Source organism: Rousettus aegyptiacus, unplaced genomic scaffold (assembly GCF_014176215.1).
Source record: "Rousettus aegyptiacus isolate mRouAeg1 unplaced genomic scaffold, mRouAeg1.p scaffold_m13_p_1, whole genome shotgun sequence".
In the NCBI taxonomy this organism is placed as follows: Eukaryota; Metazoa; Chordata; class Mammalia; order Chiroptera; family Pteropodidae; genus Rousettus; species Rousettus aegyptiacus.
The window spans coordinates 69,784,422-69,805,387 of record NW_023416284.1 but is presented as its reverse complement, the minus strand read 5'-3'; the positions used below and the strand labels follow the sequence as shown (position 1 = coordinate 69,805,387).

Genomic DNA, 20,966 nt, shown 5'->3' with positions numbered 1-20,966 from the left:
TGGGCATGCTAGGAACTGAACTAAGTATTCCAGATACACAGATGAATAGGCATGGTTCCTATTGTCAGACAGTTTGCTAACTGCAAAAATTTCTACACAAATTCTAATATTCTTACACACTGAATTTCAAAGTGTTATCTAGTGAGTCACTGTAGGAGGATTTGTCTTTCAAAATTATCTCATAGAAAATTCCTGCTATGGACTGAATGTTTGTGTCCCTCCAGAATCCATTTTGAACCCCTGATGTGATGGTATTTGGAGGAGTGGCCTTCCGGAGGTAACATGGTTTAGATGAGGCCATGGCAGTGGGACCCCCATGATGGGATTAGTGCCCTTATGTGATGAGAAAGAGAAACCAGAGTACTCGTGAACTGTTTCTTCTCTTCCACCTCTGTCTGTCTTTGCTCCTTCGTTGTATCCCTCTTCTCTCTCACTGCCTCTCTCTGCCACTCTCCCTCTCTTTATCTGTCCTCTCCCTCTGCCATGTGAGGACACAGTGAGAAGGCAGCCTTCTGCGAAAGCAGGAAGAGCGCTCTCACCAACTATGAGAAATCAATGTCTGTTGTTTAGGTTACCCAGCCTGGTAGTCATAGTTGCTCTGGCTAAGACAACTTCTTTCATACTACAGTAGCCCCCGTCCCTTATCTGCTGTTTCAGTTACCTGTAGTCAACAATAGTCCCCAAATGGAAAATTTCAGAAATAGGTTTTAAATCGCATGCCGTTCTGAGTAGTGTGATGAAATCTTGTTCCGTTCCACTCGGGATGTGAAGCATCCCTTTGTCCAGTGTCTCCACGTTGTAGACACTCCCCACCTGTTAGTCATTCAGTAAGTAGTCTTCTTGGATTAACTGTTGTGAGATCACAGTCCTTATTCTACTTATAATGGTCCCCAAACACAAGAATAGTGATTCTGGCAATTTGTATATGCCTAAGAAAAGCCATAAAGTGCTTCTTTTAAGTGACAAGTTATATATGTATGTGTGTGTGCGTGTGTGTATAAACATAGAATACACAGGATTTGCTACTCTCCATGGTTTCAGGCATCCACTTGGGGTCTTGGAACATATCTTCTGTAGATAAGAGAAACTACTATACATTTAAGTGTTCACTTGGTGCTCATTTACAACTTAAATTTAAAGCTGAGATTTGAAGTCACTATAGATTAAAAACCGACTAGACATAAACATGAAGTGTATCTGAAATTTAAATGCTAAGCAGTGAAGGATAGACTGAAAAATGAATATGCATGAAACTGTGGTTCAATACCAGTTACTGAACTTAGCCCCAAGGAAGGAAAAGATACAGAATGCAACCAAATCCACCCTTACTAAAAGACCACGCAGTTTTCTTTTACCAGACTCCATGAGTCTCTTAAGAGATCATGAAAACACTTTTTAGAGAGGCAATCTGTAATAGCCATTGGCGATATGTGCCGCCTTAAATTCAAATTAGATAAAATTAGATAAAGTTGACATTTCAGTTGCTCATACTAGCCAGGTTTCAAATACTCAATGGCTAGTGGTTCGTGTATTAGACAGTATTTATCATTGTAGAAACTTCTATTAAACAAAGCTGATCTAGAAAAGGGATTCAAATTATATATACGGGCATACCTTGGAGATAGTATAGGTTCTTTTTGGACCACCACAATAAAGCAAATATTGCAATAAAGTCACAAATTTTTTGGTTCCCAGTACATATGAAAGTTATGTTTACACTGTAGTCTAATAACATATCTAAAAACAATGTATATACCTTAATTAAAAAATAGTTTCTTGCTAAAAAACGCAAACCATCACCTGAACCTTCAGTGAGTCATAATCTTTTTGCTTTTGGTAGAGGGTCTTGCCTTCAATTTGTAAAATATGCAATACCTGCAAAGCACAATAAAATGAGGTATGCCTGTGTGATAACACATTAGGTTGAATCATTCAAAATTAACAAAATTGACAGAAGTGTCAATTTTACCCTAAATGAGGGAGTTTTTAATATTCTAGATCAGTTTTGGAAAGAAATGGAAATTATTTAAGAGTGATCTTGATTAATAACTATTTGGAATTAGCATACTTTAGTTGGTGAAATGTATATCATCCCAAACCAATCACCATTTAATGTGATCCCAAAGCAGTAATTTTCTTCCAAAGTAACTTCTACAAAACTTTTTAGTAACTGTACTATTGGTCTTGCTGTTAAAGGAACTTTGAGTGTGAAACTTGAGTTGGGCACTTACTTGCTGCATTAGTTTTGTTAAATCACTCACCCTCTCTGAGTCTCTGCTTCCTCATATGATAAACAGGAATAGTGACAACTACCCATCTCCTCTAGCTCACCTTGGATTCTGTGTTCTGCCCACAGTCATGTTTCTTAGGTCTTCACCGCAAGGAGCTTCCTCCTATCACAAGAGAGCTTTTTCTCTGCTGTTCCCTGTCTGGAGCACAGTCCACAGTGCTCCACTCCCACTATGCAGCCTCCAGGACTTAGCTCAAATGCCACTTCCTCCTAAAAGTTGTCCTGGATGCCCAGTCTGAGTCAGATTCCTGTTACAAGTTAAGTCTTTGTACTATTCACTCAGAGTATGATCTCGGTGTATATTTATAAATTTGACAATTACTGCCTGTCCCTTCCAACAAGCTATCCCCTCCACGACAGCAGGAATGATTTCTATATTTTGCTCACCACTTTTATCCCCAGCTTCTAGAACAGTGCCCAGCACACTGTAGCTGTTAAATGTATTGAGTTGAATATAGTATTTCTGCTATAACATAATACATATTTTCCTGAAAAATCTCATATTTGGCAATATCCTGTGCTTAAAATACCAGGGGTTATGAGGGAAAGTCATGTGAGAAACAGACAAATCAAAAGCTAAGAGTCTTAACCAGAACAACGAGCACCTAAGCTAACCACTTGGACAGACCAGGCAGAGAGCAGCTCAGTAGAGCCAAAGGTGGTATAATGCAGGAGACAATGCCAGCGGGAAGGAAGGAAAATGCTGTGAGCAACTGGAGATGCCCTCAGGGTAGCACTGAGGAGGTAAAACCAGCTGAGAGCCAGGCTGGTGAGGTGGGGATGCCTCTCATGGAGCCCAGTGAAGGGGTGCTCAATTTCAAGTTTCTTAAGTGGCTCCTACCTCTGCAGTGGCTGAACTGGGGGGTTTTGCAAAAGATTACAATTCTCTTCCTACTAGATTGGCATCTCTTATCTAGAAAAATTTATGTATTGAGCTGCTTTTTATTAACTTCCATGTTATACTGACATAATTCCTATGACCTAATGGGCATTACAGAAACAGATTTTACCTGTATAGTTGTATAGTTCCCTCTACCGTGTTTTCCTTTAACGTGACAAATAGACACTGACACTCGTATTGAATAGTAGAACTGTCTTGATCATTCTGACTAGTACATCAATAATAAATCCCCATTTACAAATAAGGCACGTTTGCATTGTTTATTTCTAAGTCACTGTCTGACCACAGATAAGCTCCAAGGTTAATCTACAAAAGACTATGCAAACCATTATATAGTACAGGTTAGCATCTATTTAAAACAGACTATATGTCAGGCACTGGGTTGAGCCCTTTGCGTATATACCTCATTCAGTCTTAACACAGGTGATTTGAAGTGGATTCTAGTCTTAGCCTCACTTTACAGTTGAGAAAACTCAGGTCAAAGAGGCTAGTTACTTGCTAGAGGTCACATGACCAGTTTACAAGAGCAGAGAAATTCAACTAATTCAATGAGTGAGACAATAAGAGTAAGCAAGAATATGTTTGCAGTCCAGCGGGAACACTGGTGTTTGCATATAAAGTCCTGACACCCTCTCCGTAAAGGTCTCTGGTGTGAACCTCCTCCTCGAATTCAACATACACCCTCCCTTCATGTGCATCCACCAGAACTGCCACCGACGTAGGACACAGGGCCCTCCTGCCAACACTCATGCCGGCCATTCCCAGTGGTGGGCAGCACCCCAGCACCTGCCCACTCCTGTCCTGCTCTCAGGAAAAAAAGGCCAGGGCAGCAAATTCACCCTCTGAACTTGTAATTCAGACACATCTCTTCAAAATTCACTGTCATAAGCATCTCTTAATTGTGTTACAAATGGTAGAAGGGCTTCCCATCAACTCTGCTCATCTGTACTGGTGTTTGTATGTTGGTATTTCCAGGAAATCTATGGACATTTCCACATTGAAGCCATATTTAGAAATCGTTAGTACTTGTTAATTCAATCTATCGACTCCCAAGAGTGAGAAAACAGACGAGTTTACTGAGCAGCAATAGAACTTACTTGTATAAACTGATGGTCGGTTCAACTGCCAACATAACAAAGGGTGCCACCGTGTATGAGACGGCCAGCTGAGTGACAGCCCAGGTGACAAAATCATAAACAAACTTGAGGGCTTTTGAAGAAATGAAGTAATGTCTGTAGTTATTCCTCACCTGCAAGCCAAGGAAAGCAAAGGAGAGGGTAAAAAACAAAACTTTAAGTCTGCATGCAGGTAGCATATCTCAGGAACCCAGGCTATCAAAAACATCTACCAAGTGAGTTCCATTTTCAACTAAAAATATCATTATGGTGTTTCTTAGTGTTATATATATAAAGTTCCCTATAGGAAACTGTTTAAGAAACTACAAATGATTTTTTTTTTTCTTTTAAATGTCTCCTAGAGAAAAGCGCTATTTCAAAACTTGGCACATATCCTTCCAAGTCTTTCTCTAGTCATATGTATCCGCATCAATATATTTTTTAGCCTGTTTTTTCATTTAGTTAATACACCACAATTTTTTTTCTGCATCAGTATCTATTAATCACCAATACAATTTTAAGTCAATTATGGAAAATTTAGTGTGCCTCCCACCCTCTGCTATTGTAAACAATTCTGTGATGCATGCCTTGGTCGATAAGACCCTGCACTCTTCCCTAATTATTTCCTGAAAAAGGGAATACTGCTCTATCAGTCCTCTCCTCTCTTCACTCTCTACCTAAATCATTTGTAAAATGATTTACAAAAGGTCACCCAAAAAAAGGGCTTTGTATAAATCAATGTTTTTATGCCAGTTGAGATCAACTGAAGATATTTTAAGAAATAATACGCTGAATATGGTAACAAAATTCAGACCTTTGTTTCTTAATGTGTCCTGGCCTCTGTTTTCCAGTTTTCTTTTATAATTCCAGGAGGTATGTGAATGGAAGAAAATGCCTTCCCTGTTTTCTGTGCACAAATATGTACAATATATACTTTATTTTTAAAATGTGCTTATCAGCATGAATAGTAATCAATTATCCATCTTTTTCACAAATAAATCCCAATAAATTTTCATCTAACTAAACTAAAAACTCCATGAGGGACTCTTGCCTTGTTCACTACAGTGGCCCAGGACCTAGGAAGCTGACTACACATAGTAGGGCTCTGAAATAGTCATACATAGGAGAGGTGAATTACAGAATAAGTGAGTAGCTATGCTGGGGCTCCTAAATCTACACCCAAAATATAGTTCAACAAATGTCATTAGAAGCTCTTGGGATCTTTGAATAAGAAAGCCCACAATCATTATCAAAGACTGAAATGAAATCAACTATGTACAAAACTCTGTATTTGACAATTAGAGCACATTGAATTGTAATTACTTATATTCATCTCATTCTTTGAGGGCAGGCATATTTTTTATTCCTTTATAATCCTGCTCTACACCCAGCAAATTGTAGGAACAGTCTAGGACAAACTGAAGACTACTGAAAAACCTAGAGAACCAAATTTATAAAATTCATCAAGGATTTCATACAAACTAATGAAATCGGATCAGACATGAGAGGTTAAAGCAATCTCTAACAACACAGTTCCATGGCTGCCATTTTACTGGCTGCTCACAAACTCTGAATTATTTCTAGGCTTAGGATAATGAAATGAGGAATGAAGTGAAATAGAAGCAAAATGAAGTCTTACGAAGCCCACATTAATTAATAATCATTGTCACCTGTGATTAATAGGTTGTATATATTTACAGCCTTTCATGATTAAAAATGTTTTCATAAGTTAAACATTGCTCCTAAAATTCCTTTTGTTTCACAAACACCCTCTGTAAATAATATGAAAATAAAATTGTTAACCATTTTATGACCACAAATTACTATATGCTTAAGTATTTCTCTAATGAGAAGACTGTTTGATTTTTCAAAACATCACTCCTACGGCCTCATTCCCAGACTCCTGATAGGACTAAATGACAACAAATATACAGGCATCAGATTACTAAGAAAAATACCCCATAACCAAAGGAAGCTTACCGTTCTGGCTGCTAGTGTGACAAGGGTTCCAGTTAAGAAGGTGAAATAGTACCCAGGATAGACACCATGCCACAGGGCAGACAGGATGAAGGTGAGCACCGTGGGGTACCAGGGGACCCGCTCATAGCACACTCTGTAAAAAGAGGCAGGTACAATGAGCCACAGGTCAGACATACCATAAACTTCCAGCTACACTGGCACCTTTTTGGATCTGACTCGCAGAAATCATGTGCTCCATGCCTGATGCCCTGCCTGCCTGACCCTTTTTAGGGACTTGCAATGGATTCCAAGCAGTCTGAACCCTAGCTTTCTTGAACACTGCCGGGGAAGCAATTTGCAGCTCCATCTTTGTGGGAGAGGTATGATTTTTTAACCTCCATAGAACTAAATGATCTAAACCCCATCATCCTATATCTAATAGAAATGTAAGTGGTCACTCTCTACCCAGCAAGAGCTTCTGCCACCAATGACCTAAAACAGCAGGGATACTTATAAATGTGATTCACACCAAAAGTTTTGGAATCAGAATGAGGGCCTTTAGAAATGGACATCCTCATTTAGTCAAAGTTCATTTATCTTTTCAACCTGGTCCCTATGCCATCTAACACTGCAACCCTCTTCATCTCTTTTGGCAGTGACTCCAGCACAAAATAAATGTCGGTTATGTGAACGTTTCAGCTCTCACTGTGTCCATAGGATTTCAATCCATGAATTTGCCTTAAAGGGTGATATAGTGTGGTTCTAGAAATTGTCAGCAAAATACTCTGGAGATCTCTGGCTCCTTGGTTATTAAAATAAAGTGATATGGGGCTTTCTCCCAAATCAAGTCTACGAATTACCAATGGCACCATTAAGGTAGCCACTACATGGTTTACTATGGGTTGTCAAAAGTAACTGACTTAAACTCAAACTAAGAATTACAGCTCCCTCTTCCTAAGAAGAATGCATTTGGGGGGAAAAATATGGGACCAAGAACACCCCAATTGTAATGTTTCTTTCTGAAATGAGAGGTAGTTTGCAAATGTATTTCTTACCCTCTTTATCTTTTTCTATGAATAAAATATTACAATTTCAAACATGATTTTTTAAATATTCTTTCATTGTTTATGTATGTTCAGTCATCTTAGAACACAAACTTTTAATGGAGACTGTAGACTCCAGGTACACTGGGATTACTCAATTTATAGAAATAGAGGTTTATGGTAAAATTATTTGCAAAATTAACAGCAATATTATTAAGGGCAAATTTTCAAAAATTGAGTGTTTGGATCAATTTACAGACAACACTGTTGAGCTTACTTTGGGGAAATTACTATAAGAAAAATACTACTTATCAAAAATCTACAGAATCTACAGCTTAATATTTTTATATTCTTCCTGCACTCATGATAGCAATATTTACTAGTTTCAGGAATAGCGTATTATTGGTTTCATAATAAATGATGTTTCTAATTTTGGAATTTGTAAGGCTTGACCTGAGAATTAAATGAGTAGCTGGTACACAGGCAAGGCAGGATTAAGTGTCTGATGTATTAAAATAAATATGCTACATTGTGAACCTCAAACCAATATATTTCTACTTTTGCATTTACAAGGCATAGATGTTAATACAAAAGTGTCAGAAGACATTACTGCTGGCAGACTATTGCTGTTCATCTAACAACACCCATCTAAACATATCCCAGTGCCATGAGCAATGAGGTCGTTTTTGTTTTTCTTACCGCTTTAGCCAAGTAGCTGTCTGAATATTCCAGTTTTCTAAGTACATTTTGAAACTTGTGGCAGTCTAGAAAGAAAAAAATAACACCTATCATTAGTTTTAAAAATACCTCGAGTAATGGAAAGTCCTCTCCAGAATTTCCCTGGCAGCAGATTAGATGTGCTATTTCAATAGTGATTACTCGGTCAAGATTATATCAGCTGTTCCATCATACACAGTAAAATTCTGGTGTTTATAAAATTCACTTCGCTTGCAAAGTCTCAATTTTTCATAATTTAATTTCAAATTACAGGAAAACTGAAGGAATGTTTTGTGGGTTTTCCTTCCACTCTGATTAAAAAAAAAAAATTTTAGTTCATCTAAAATTTAAAATAAACACTCCAAAAGGGAATTTACCATAGGAAAAGTTTAATCATGTTAATTTAGTGCCTTTATGGAGATAGATTGAACTTAATTGTCATCTTTTCATTACGTGGCCATCTATACACTAGGTCAGTCTTGTGACATTACAAGCAGCTGGACAGGTTCAAATGCTTCCAATTGCATCTAGAATAGTAAGAGATTTTATGCATAAAGGAATCACAATACAAAAGAGAAAACAAATATCATCCAACTGGCAACAACACAAGTAATCAACCACTGAGGAAGAGATAGTCCAAAATGAGCCATCAAGTAGGTTTCCTCATTCCAAAAGAAAAATCTTGTCCAAGTCTTGTGGTAGAAAGTGTTATGCAAACATTCAAGAACCAGAATGCCTCAGGAAGGTGGAAAGTTCAAGCTTCAACCACAAAACCTCAGGCCACACCTTGGCCTAATGTGTGGAAAAGAGAGGGAGAGAAGGAGAGAGATAATAGACAGGTGGAAGATGACAGATTGTGTATTATGAGTTTTTATTTCAAAACCCTAAGTTTTATTTATCCATATCTTCTACGGCTAATAGAATGTTCTATGTACAGCCTCAAGGTACCTTCACCAAATCAGATTTCCTTGGTTTCTTTAGCTCTGTCTATATCAACTCTGTTGAAAATGCACACTTTCTTCTTCTGGTTTTCCTCTATGTTGAATATGTAACTAGCTCTTTACCCTGAATCTATGAGCCCAATAAAAGGCCTGTCTTGTGGTGCATAGCTGATGGCACTGGTGGGCAGCCAAAGGTCAAGGAGAGACACTTTCCCACAGCCCTCCAAGGCAGCCAGCAATGATGGTCCAAGAGTTTTGAAGGAGAGAAGAGTTTTAGTAAGAAAAAGGAGGAAAGTTATAACATATTTATACTCACTCTGACATCATCTACACAGAAAAGCAAAGCTTGTAGATATTCTACATTGCTTTTCTAAATTTAAAAAGCAATGTAGAAAATGTTCTGGAGGTTGGAGCTGTCCATGTAAGATGAAGAAAGACCTCCAGTGTCAAGAAGGTGGGTGGTATCCCCCCAACCCCCATGACTTCTTGTGGCCCAGTGTCCACCTAATTTGGGTGGCAGGTGGTCAGTCTTTACATCCCTGTCTTCTCAGTCAACACGCACATCTCCTTCTGCCCAAACTCTCTAACGGCACTCTGTCTGCCCTATGGTGGGCAGAAGATCCCAACAAACAGTAAACATGAGTCACCTGGCTAGAGAACCAACACCCCTGTGTGCTGAGAACCATGCCCTTCCTCCTGTCCTACTGCAAGGAGAAAGGGTCTGAGATTTGGTGTTCCTATCTGCTCCGAGTGCTGACGATGCCAAGGAAACCAAGAGTGTGGCCCCAAAGAGACCACCTTTGACGATGAGGACATATCAGAATTATGGTCCAAGAACTAAGCCAGAGAAAGAAGAAAACCACATTGATTCTAGTGGCCAAACGCTGTGCGCCATGACACTTCTTCTTAAAAGGAAACAGATTACATTTCCAAAGGAACCACAGCAAACACTTAGGATATTGAAAGCTAAATACAAGAGCTTCCAGTCTGTGTTCCTGACTGTAGAAATTAGAATGTGAACAAAAGAAAATGACATCTGTACCTCCTAGTTGAAAGAACAGAAATGTAAACCACAAAAAAAGATTTTCCTGGCTCTTTGTTTCAGATTTTTGTCATTATTCTTTGAATAATGAAAAATATCAAGAAAGGAGGTATCTTATTTTTAAAAAAAGAGAGAAAAACACAATTCAAGATACAAAATGTCCAGGAGGTTGCTGGATTTGGCATTCCCTGATAGCAGCTTTTCCTTGGGTGCTGATGAAGATCTCCGGACAGTACAATCGAAGCAGACCATTTGCTTTATTCACTATGGCAGCTTAATTCAGAAACACAGTAGACTCACCTCAATTTTCCAGATGTTTAGATTAGAGAGCAGATCCCAACAGAAATTTCCATTCTTATCCACTCCGCTGAACCCAAAGCCAGCTGCATTATTCACTGCATCCGCTATGGTTTTTAAAACAACACATTAGGATATGGAACAAAAGTCATATTGCTACTTTGCAAGATACCAATGTCTGTTTAGCTTTAAGACCAGAAAATGGAGATATGCAGTAGCTCCCTTGGAAAAGGAACCAGAAAAAATTTAAGCTGGTACCATTGTGACTCAGAGAAACATTATTGGGTTTGGTGACCTCAGTTTTTATTCTTTCACTAGCATTTAGTAAGCACCTACTAAGAAGTCGCTAGATACTCAAAGAATAAAAAATGAGAATAAAAGAGAAAGAACCCAAACAAAGCAATAAAATGAAGGATTTGGTGACCAACTTGACATAAGAGAAAGAGAAGGTAAAAATACACATAAGCAGAGAAGCAGAGACCAGGAGAAACAGGGGACCCCAAAGAAGTCCAAGAGCTGTCATGTAAGATGGCAGGACATTAACTGGTAAGACAGCATTAAGTCAGGAAGAGAACCAGCTCTGAATGAGAAAGTCAAGCTCATTCTGAACGTATTAAGTACGACGTGTCAGTAGGATATCAGCTGGGGCTGCCAAGCTGCAGTTAGAAAAGTCTGGAATACAAGAAAAAAGAGTTAGAGATGTGAACTGGGGGCCAGCTGCCATAGAAGCCACACGTGGACACACTACCAAAGCCATCCTACCCATAAAGCCAGTCTCAAAACTCCTGTCGCCATCTTTGACTTCACTGATTGACAGGAAAATGTCTCCCTGCAGTATTACATTTCTAATGAGCTCCTTAATGAAATTTTTGTAAACAAATGTAGACCTGATACAATCAGTATACTTTTACTATGATGACAAAGGGGTTAATTTTCCTCTTTTCATTTATCTTATTTCAAGTTATTAGAAGATTTTCTTTAAAAATAATCAAACTAATTAAATCACAGCATGGTAAAGTCTTAGATTGGAGAAGATCTTGGAGAACTCTTTCTTTGCCGTAGCTGTATTCATGCAGGTTCCAGAGGAGTTCAAGCCCAACTCGAGATGGACTTCAGAGGGACTAAAGGACAACAGCCTGTTCTGTGTCTGTCTCCTTTACTTTTGGCATAATGGATAGTTTGTTGTTTCTTTTAGAAGAAATAGTGAAAAGTACTGAGGCCTTCTACGCCATTCTCCCACGCTGACCAGATGAAAACTCAGTGGAAAAAAAAAAAAAAAAAACAAGTGAGAGTGTGCCAGTTAAGTAACGAATTGTTTTAAATGTGTGGGCAAAATATGTGAATGATAGGTCATTTACTGAACTGGAAGAAGAGCCCTTGAGGTCTCTGTTGACAACTAAAAACAGGGCTTGACTGACCATGCTGGGACCAGCACAGCAATCCCTGAATCCTTTCTCCCATCTCCAGCTTCAGCTGCAACTTACCTGGCCAGGTTGTAAAAAGCAAACAAAAATAATAACTATTGTGCGCACGCGCATTTACTATCTTTTAGGATTCTGTAAATTACAGGCATTTCTCATTTAATGCTTACAGTGGTGGGAAGACAGTCACTAAGGGCAGGCTCTGGAGGCAGATCTCCCTGCTTCTGATCTCCACTTGGCAACAGAATAAATGCATGGCTGTGAGAGAGTTGTCTAACTTCTAGAAACCTATTCATTTGAGTATAAAATGGCTATAATATAGTACCTATTTTAAAGACATGTTGAACAGACTAAGCCAGTCCAAAACTGGATTTATATTGTTCATGGCTCTGATATATTATTACAGATAAAATGATTTGGACACCCATATTGTGGAGTTTGTGATCTTTAGAACACAACCTGGGCCAAAGTTTAGTCTACCTAGTAGGAGAAAAACAACCAGAATTATATGCCAAGTCCAAAGAAAATTGCTGTATTATTTCAATATAAACAGTAGCTAGAACTAAGCTATCACAGTACAGCTCAGCTGAGATTCATCAAGAGGCCAACTTTAAGGATTAAATTTATAATCATGGATAATTACTACATCAATTATATGTAAATGGTGTTTTAAGGAGCTGAATAAAACAATTATTTGGTTAAGCAGTTTAACTGTTCCCTGTTATACTATTCACTGCTTCTTTATTCATAAATAATACACAGGTTAATTTCAGATCAACCCATGAAATCTAAACTGTAACGAACTTCAAATTGAGGCCATACAAATTAATGAAGTGCATCTACTGAAGCTACCAAAAAAAAGAGGGGTAATAAAGAGTCAAGTCCACAGAGAAAGCTATCCACAGAAAGGTTATTTCTATACTCCAAATAGCTGGAGTATTCCCCCAATAAAGCAAAACAATGCCAGATACCCCCAATTCCCTGCGACCCCCCCACCCCGCTCAGGTCCCCCCCCCCAGCTCAACCCACCTCGCATCAGATTTTCCCTACGAAGCCATGGAATGGCCTTTCCTCCTTAAATTAATTGCTGATTTAGTCCAGAAGCCAGCCCATAAACCCTGGGATACAGAATATGGGAGTGGAAAGGTAGGGTGCGGGGAAGAGAAAAGAAGGATAAGTGAGGAAGAAGAAGATAGTAAAGGCAGAGACTCAGTCTCTCTCACACACACACATACACATACAGGTTAAAGTAAAGTGAAAATACTAATTCACACAGAAACATATGCCTGGTGTTCCAAGTAGGGTTCCAACCATAGCATGTATAATGCCTACACACTAAGGAATTTGTTTTGAAATAATATGGCAACTGCAGAAAAAAGAATAAGATACAAGGAGATTTTTGAAGGCTTCTCCAAAAACCAGTCCATATTTTTCATCTTTGTATTCCCACCTGGGACAGCTCTTGATGCGTACTGCCTAGTTGGTATGAACATGCAGAGTGTAACAGTCTTGAGGGCAGAGAAGATGTCCTAACTTTGAATTCCTCATAGCACAGAACCTGGTACTCAACTGAACGTGACTAGATACAAAATTTCCCACACTGCAAATTTTAGAAGAGCTTTAATTCAGAGCTCTCTGGCTAAGTGTTATATAAATACCACATTGGACTGAACTTATCCCCAAACACTTTGACCCTTAAAAATAATTTGGACCGGGAAGTGGAAGAGGTTGGGATGGGAAGTTATTACTATTTAATGGATAGAGTTTCTGCTTGGGGTGATGGAAAAAGTCCTGGAGATGGAGGGTGGTGATGGCTGCACAATCACATGAATAAACAACGCTACTAAACTGTACACTATTGCTGGTTAAAATGATGAATTTTGTTATTTCTATTTTACCACAATAAAAAAGAAACATGAAAGAAATAATTTAGTAGCCACAAACTAATTTGGGGCGAAAGCCTTGGATTATGAAATGAGAAAAGAAGATCTCATTAAATGTTATGTCCTCACCCATGGAATATGGGCCAACAAGCACTAGGATCTGAGTTTAATAATCTATCCGACTTAATAGTCATTGCTCCCTGACATCAAGCTCTAGGTCTTTTCAGCTATGATGTTAAACTCCCATTCTTGGAAGGGTTCCAAATGTGAAATACATACAGCTGCCATGCCATATCAAAATTCTTTACTATTCTTGATATGTAGAAGGGTTTATTGCTCACTTTAGCAAAGCTTTAAACTTTTCCGGTCTAAAACAGTTTGCAAGGAAAGAGAAAACTTAATATTGACTAAGTTACCTCATAAGAAAAAAAATGTGATAAAACTAAATTTAGTTGAACTTTCTACCTTAAAAAAAAAAATCACTTGAAGTCAGCTAATAAGGCAGGCATAACAATTTCTTAAGAAACAGTACAACCTAAATTAGCACACGTGTTGGTAAAAATGTGCATCCTCTATTACACACAAACCCCAAAATTATCAGAAAGCCAGATCATTCCAGAATTTTTCCATAGCTTTCCTCTGCACTAAATAGCCATTTGATTGGTGGAAGAAGCAGCTTCCAGGGTTGGACATCTGTTAATAATGCTGAGTTAATACAACAGCTAGGGCTGCTTTTCTCCTCATCACATATAACTGAGTTTATGGACAGCAGGAAAGAGCAGTGCTATGCTGGGAAGTAAAAAATGACACCGGTTCAGCTGCTTTCCATTATGTATTGGGCTTTTTTTGGTTAGGTGATCCAAAATGTCGTTCTGGCTAAGCCATTCAAGGAGTCATTTTTTCCTCATTCAGTTAGGGCCACTCCATCAAACTTACCTAATGTCCAAGCAAAGTAATACTTGGGCTTTGAGGCTTGCATGACAACATATAAGTAGCAAAGTCGAGTCAGAAAGTTTGCTTTATGAACAAACCAGTCATCAACCAGGCAGGTGACAGGGAAGGTCTTCGTGAGCGTCAAAAACAAAAGGAGGGACACCAAGGTCATGCACAACTTACGGATTACAGCTCCCTGAAAGTGGGGAGAAATAAATCAGTGTAAATATTCAGAACACTCCAGTCGGAAGAAGACAATTTTGGCAAGGGCACATGAAGAACAAGCCTGTTCCAATAGCTCCTTTGGCAATGTTCCCTAGAAGGAGTAACAACAGGCATTCTTTCTCGTGACACAAATGCCATGATGGGCTTATATGCTATATTTAGATGAAGAATATACCCCTGACACTTGAGGACTGAATATATCTAAAATGGAAGAAAACTTTCACCAGCAAATACTACCAGGAAAGAGTAGGTGGTTTTGTTACCCAAAACATAAAAAAAATAGATAATATTAAATGGTAGCAACTTCCATCAGAAAGAAAAAACCATTTGCCTTCCACTTCTATAGCCAGCAGAGCCAAGGAAACGGGTTTGAATCGCCAGCAAAGAGGACACAGGCTTAGTTGGAGGGGGGGGGGCACCGGAGCATATGATTAAATGTCTGCACCAAGACACGGCAGGTTAATGGAAAGCTTTAGAAACCTTCCAGGATGGATAAATGTAGTCTGCTCTGTGGTTAAGATGTACTGACATTTTAAATGACTCAGGATGGAGTGATTTTGCCCAGTTCCCCTGGCATTCCAGGGAATGTCATTTAACACCAACACAATTATAGTTCCTAACTTTATAAAAACAGACCACTTTTATTTGTAATATAGGGAGGGATAGCACTGGCACCTCCCCCAGAGGGTGGCTTGGGGTTTAAGAGAATGAATATTTACAAGGTACTGAGAATGGTGCCTGGCTTCCAGTTAAATGTTCACCACAATTAGCCACTGAAGGGGCACCAGCTCGTGGGTGCCAGACCCCTCCCATCAATGTGTTTTTAGCCAAAAGGCAACCTCACCACTCCGGTTTCTCTATGCATAAAAATGCAAGAATCTCCTTGGAGAGTGATGTTAATTAAGACTCTCTAATAATATTTTCTAAATAAAAGCAGGTAACAGTTGAAAGCACTACTGTGACAGACGCTGCCTAGAAAGACCTGCAGTTACTTTGATTTTCATAGCCATGGTGACTTCACTCCTAGATTGTTTCAATCATGCAGTTGGAGCTGAAACATTTTTCTAACCGCAAAGTGCTAAGAGGAGCCAACTGTGTCAAAACTATCTGAAAATTCACGCTTAATTAAAAAATCACTTACATTTTCAAATACTTAATTTGCCTAGACTTTAACTACCATTTATGAAATATTTAATTATCCTTATTTTCTCCCTTGTCCAATTTTCCCCATTCCTTCAATGACAAATTTCCCTTAAATACAGGATATGATCTAAATAAATTTAGCAAATTTGTAAAGTTCAATAAATTATCCTATTGTAGACTAATTGGAGATGAGTAAAATTTAGATTAAAATTAAAAAATATTATTTCTAAAAAACCATATTAAAGCTAAGCAGGGTCAGGCCTGGTTGGTACCTGGATGGGAGACCACCTAGGAAGACCAGGTGCTGTAGGCGTAAAAAAAAATAAAAAATAAAAAAATAAGGGATTATAAACTGACAAGGTTCTCGCAATCTGAGGTCAACCAAGGGTTGCCTCGCCTAAAAAAATAAGTAAATAAATACATACATACATACAAACCATATTAAACTCTCCCAAAGTCAATAAAACCAAGCTTTGGGCATGCCAAGGTAAAACCAGTTTTATCCTGCAATAAGCAGGCTCTGCAATAAAAAGCCTATTTATTCTGGTTCCCACTTCCTCCCCCTCCCCCTTTTATGACATATTACCTTTGGCCAAACATGAAATTATATTCATAAAGACAAACACTCGAAATTTGAATGTGTTTACTAGTACAGTACTGAGCACATCATAGGCACTAAATATTGGCTGGTTGATTAATGGATCGATTGCTTTAATCTTCCCAGTCAATAAACTCCTCTGGGAAATAAATATCTGCTGCTCTAACACAGAGAGCAAATAAATACCAATACTGATATTTTAAACAAATGGGGGGGGGGCAGGGATTGTTAGAAAAACTTTCTGGTAAATTGTTCGGCTTTTTAAATCAGAACAATTATTAGTGAGAGTCAGCCCTGGCAGCAAAACTATTTTCTGGACCTCTGGGTAAATCTTGGCACTAAAAACTTACAGTGGGAGAAGGTTCTGGCAGGCTGTGGAAATCTTTTTGCTTCCGGTTCACTTCTAGCAATTTCATATGTGTATGTCTCCCCTCAATGAAGGCTATATAGTCCTTGAAATTGTTACAAGGGCCAGCTATGACACTCATGAAGTTGAGAAGGTAGCTTAAGTATTCCAAAAAAGAGGGTTTTACTCTGTGAAAATAAAAGTAAAAAGTTAAGATGTTTCCAGTCTTTAAGTTTTCTTCCATATTTGCAAATAAGCAAATTGTAAACACAGATGTTAGCTTTATAGTTTTATTAAACATAAAATGATCTTCTGTTTCTCTAAAAATCTGCTTGAGAGAAATGTTGTTGAAAGAAAAGTTAATGAGACCAGTGGCTCCGAGAAGGTGCAGCACTCCGTGGCGCCCTCTGCTGGCTAATCACTACTATAAACAGAGAGGATGGGGTCTAAGGCAAAGGCAACTCTGAGGCTAGGAAATGTTTTCTCATCAACCTTAGCTGTCTACAGGAGAAAAATGAAGGTAAATATCAGGCAGTGTGGGAACCTGACCTATTGTTAGTTGACTGAGATGCTTTGAAATGGGAAAACTCCCTCCCGAATGCCAAAATAAATACAAAATGATGGGTGGAACCAATTTCCACTTGAAGAGGCCACACAAACTACTGCTGTAGAGTCTCATCCAGGCACGAGGTCCTGAACAACAGACTAGAGTGGTGGCAGGGAAGAAATTCGGTAGAAACCAGATCTGTATAGTGTTTTAATGGCATTTTAAGGGGCATGTTCTTCCAGCAGGATAAAATTGTAAAGAAAGGCTTCCTAAAATCCCATGGGTATTATGCCCTTATAGCATTTACACTCCCATAATGCTTAGCAAAGAACTTGATTCATTAGACTCTTCCAATGGTTCTCCATTGCTCCAAATCCCAATTCTTTAATGAAGGAATGAAGTACTCAATCTCCTTGCCTCCTGGGACCCACCCTCCTCCCAGTTATCTACTACTACTCTCCAGCAGGAACCCTTTTCCATGGCTGCAGCACCATCCTCAGTATGCTACCCCACATGGCATTTCCATTCCTGTGTTATTTTCCTACTTTGTATAGGCTCCCTTCCTCTCCGACACCCACCCTCTTTCTACTACACATCAACACTGGCCCAAGTCCACCTTCAACCTTCAACCTTCAGCCTTCCTCCTATTTCCAGCGTTTATCTTTTATATCGCCAGCTCTACTTCCTATGATTTTTTTTCATGCCGGCATTTAATCATACTGATATGTATCTAACTGTATCTTGAGGACTCAAAGACACATGACCAATAAAAATAATTCTGGAATAAACATAATAACCCCAGTGAAGGTGAATCCTACAAAACTTACAAAATTACAGATCCATTTACTCTTTGGCCCAGCAAGCAATCCTGCTTCTTGGAATCTATCCTGTAACTATGGCCAAACCCACTTAAAATGACCTGTGGATAAGGTTATTCACAGCTTACCATTTGCCAAGCCAAAGACTGTTAGACAAATCAAGTGTCCATCAATAGGAGATTCATTAAACAAATGATACTACATTCATATAATGGAGCTTATATGCACCTATTAAAAATGAGGAAGATCTCTAGATACTGATATACAAAAAAGGCTTGAAAAGAGATTGTCAAACTTACTTTACAGCAAGTCGATGTTGCTCAGCAGAAAGGTCTTCAGCTCTTCGACCTAGTCCTATGGAAAAGAAAAAATTTAGAAATAAGATGTTTGAAGTGAAGTAGTTAACTAATTCTAAAGGACTTACAAAACTTCAAAAAAGGTGATTAATTTTTGTTTAATAAATCATAAAGGGTTCCTGTATTCCATTTTTTTTAAAAAACGCCCTGATCAAAGGGCGACCCATAAGTGCAACGTGTGAAAAAGTCTCTCTAGATTCTTATGGAGAGGGAAGAATTCATGGATTACTCTGATTTAATTTGCATAGTATAGCATAGATCCCAGAACCCTCCACATCTGCTATAATCCTTACAACGCTGTACGTTTTTGTTCCTACATGAGAGAAGTAAGCCTGCCTTTGCAGCCTGCACCAGCATGAATACCTCTCCGATAATGCTGGGTGCAGACACCTGGTACAAGCTAAGAGCATGGATGTGAAATGTAATGCAGAGAGGAATAGGGGCTTTCCCCTTCCAAAACCCAGGAAAAGTAACCCTGAATGCAGGGAAGACAAAAACGAATTATCAGGAGGTTTTCTTCTTTTAAAACTCATCCATGTCAGACAAACTACCAACCAAATCACATTTGTGCTTCCCATAATATGTATTTGTTAATTTAGCATCAAAGAAACTGAAGTGTTATTTCATAAGCGTTAGAAGTCAACTATAAAACTATATGTTCAGCTAAGACTGATATGGTCACTAATCATAAAGTCGACTCAAAAACATGCCTAAGAGAAGGCAGAGTGGTTCAAGAATTTACTTCCTCCTTCCACACACAAGAAGAAAAGACAAAGGTAAATAAACATTTTGCTGCATGTAAGGGATGTTCCAGAAAATAGAGTAAACTGAGAATGCTTATAAAGGTAAATTTAGGCAAAAAAAACTTTCAAAAAATTTTTTAAATAACCAAAAAGCACTATTTAAAAACCCCACATTTTTCTAAAATCTCATCAAATAGTACATCTCTGGTAATCCCAGAAATTAAATTATGTTTAGCTATTGATTTATGTCACTAATCTACAACCACAATACTGCAAGTAAATTTTCAGATACAAAAATACTGACCAAATCACCCCAGCTTGCCCAGGACTTTCCCAATTTGTACAATGAAAGTCACATCCTGGGGAGCCTTTCAATTCTGGGCAAACCAGGACAGTTGATCACCCTAGAAAGACTCCATCCTTGGTATAAAATTACCCAATTCTCTACAGAATGACTGAGTCACCAGGAATGAACCAAGAATACACCGGGTGAGAATGAAATTAAATCAGTTTCAAAGCTTTAAAGAAAAACAAAAAGACCAACGGAGGTTGTAAATCTTCTCAACTTGTCAACATATAAAGAAGTTTCAGCAGTCAGAAAGCATTTGCCAGAAAAGCACAAACCCCCGGAATATACTTTTACGAATTGCACCTGCCTCCCCTGGAACCCAGTTTTAAAAGTGGAAATCACCCTTTCTGGCCATTCTCGGGAAGGGCCTAAATAAAGAAAACGTTCTGTTTTAATACAAACAGAAGTTGCTTTCTTCTTTCAGCTTTCTATAGGATAAAACTAATCTCATTAGATTATTTTCTAAAACAAAAAACAAAAAAACCCCTAGCATCCGAAAATGGTTAACTAGCCGATGCTGCTTTTTATTACCTCATAAGCTCCTCAGAGATTAAACCAAAGAAAAGCTGCCATTTTTTCTTAACAGATTCCAAATAAAGGGCAGAGAGCACCATAAATTAAATTTAAAACAATGTAAAAGTAAACAGAAAACCCACTGTTCTCAATGCAAACATTTCAGCAAATGTAAGCTACAGATTCAAGAGGGAAGCAGTAGATAATAGCTGGGGAAAGTAAAAGGCTGTGATTAAAGAGGCTTGCAAATTTTTGACAAGATATAGCAAGATCTGCCAGTGCTGTCTAAACTGGGGACTGTGTCTAGTGTATTAGACAAAGTCAGGCTCACACACTTGGAACAAAAAGAATGGTCATTTTTCTCACCATCATGAATTTGGAATGCCAAGGTTGTGATCTTCTGAGTGACAATCATCAGAGGCCTAAAAGGAAGACAGAAAATAATCAAGATTGGTAGAAGTGCCACTGGAAGGAACTTTTATTCTATTTCTTTGCACGATGATTTTTCCTTATAGATTATTAAATAAAATACAAAAACATTGAATTCAACATAAACAATTTTTACTTGCCTTCCAAATCACTTGAAATAAGTAGATATAACAAAACTGAACAAGATCACCCTAGAAAGTCCCTCTCGAGCTGTCACTCAGAGCGTAAGTTCTAAGACTGTCACCATCAGCATGGCCTGCAGACTGTTAGAAATGCAGGATCTCAAATTCCATTCCAAAACCAGAAATTAAGAATCTACATTTTAGCAAGACCTCTAGGGATTATGAATGCACATTA

General features: G+C 38.4%; 1 protein-coding gene across 6 annotated transcripts in view; it reads right to left on the bottom strand.

The window, feature by feature from the left end:
- The window catches only part of MBOAT1 (membrane bound O-acyltransferase domain containing 1), a 96,562-nt gene that overhangs the window by 10,870 nt on the left and 64,726 nt on the right, over nucleotides 1-20,966 (bottom strand). For all 6 annotated transcript variants that reach the window (XM_016128101.2, XM_016128103.2, XM_036236782.1 and 3 more), the window contains 8 exons: nucleotides 20,547-20,602; nucleotides 18,519-18,573; nucleotides 16,859-17,042; nucleotides 14,546-14,738; nucleotides 10,309-10,412; nucleotides 8,008-8,072; nucleotides 6,287-6,419; nucleotides 4,289-4,440 (listed from right to left, as the gene is read on the bottom strand). In XM_016128101.2, coding sequence (XP_015983587.1) covers nucleotides 4,289-4,440; nucleotides 6,287-6,419; nucleotides 8,008-8,072; nucleotides 10,309-10,412; nucleotides 14,546-14,738; nucleotides 16,859-17,042; nucleotides 18,519-18,573; nucleotides 20,547-20,602 — 942 coding nt within the window. The remainder of the gene's footprint in view (nucleotides 1-4,288; nucleotides 4,441-6,286; nucleotides 6,420-8,007; nucleotides 8,073-10,308; nucleotides 10,413-14,545; nucleotides 14,739-16,858; nucleotides 17,043-18,518; nucleotides 18,574-20,546; nucleotides 20,603-20,966) is intronic.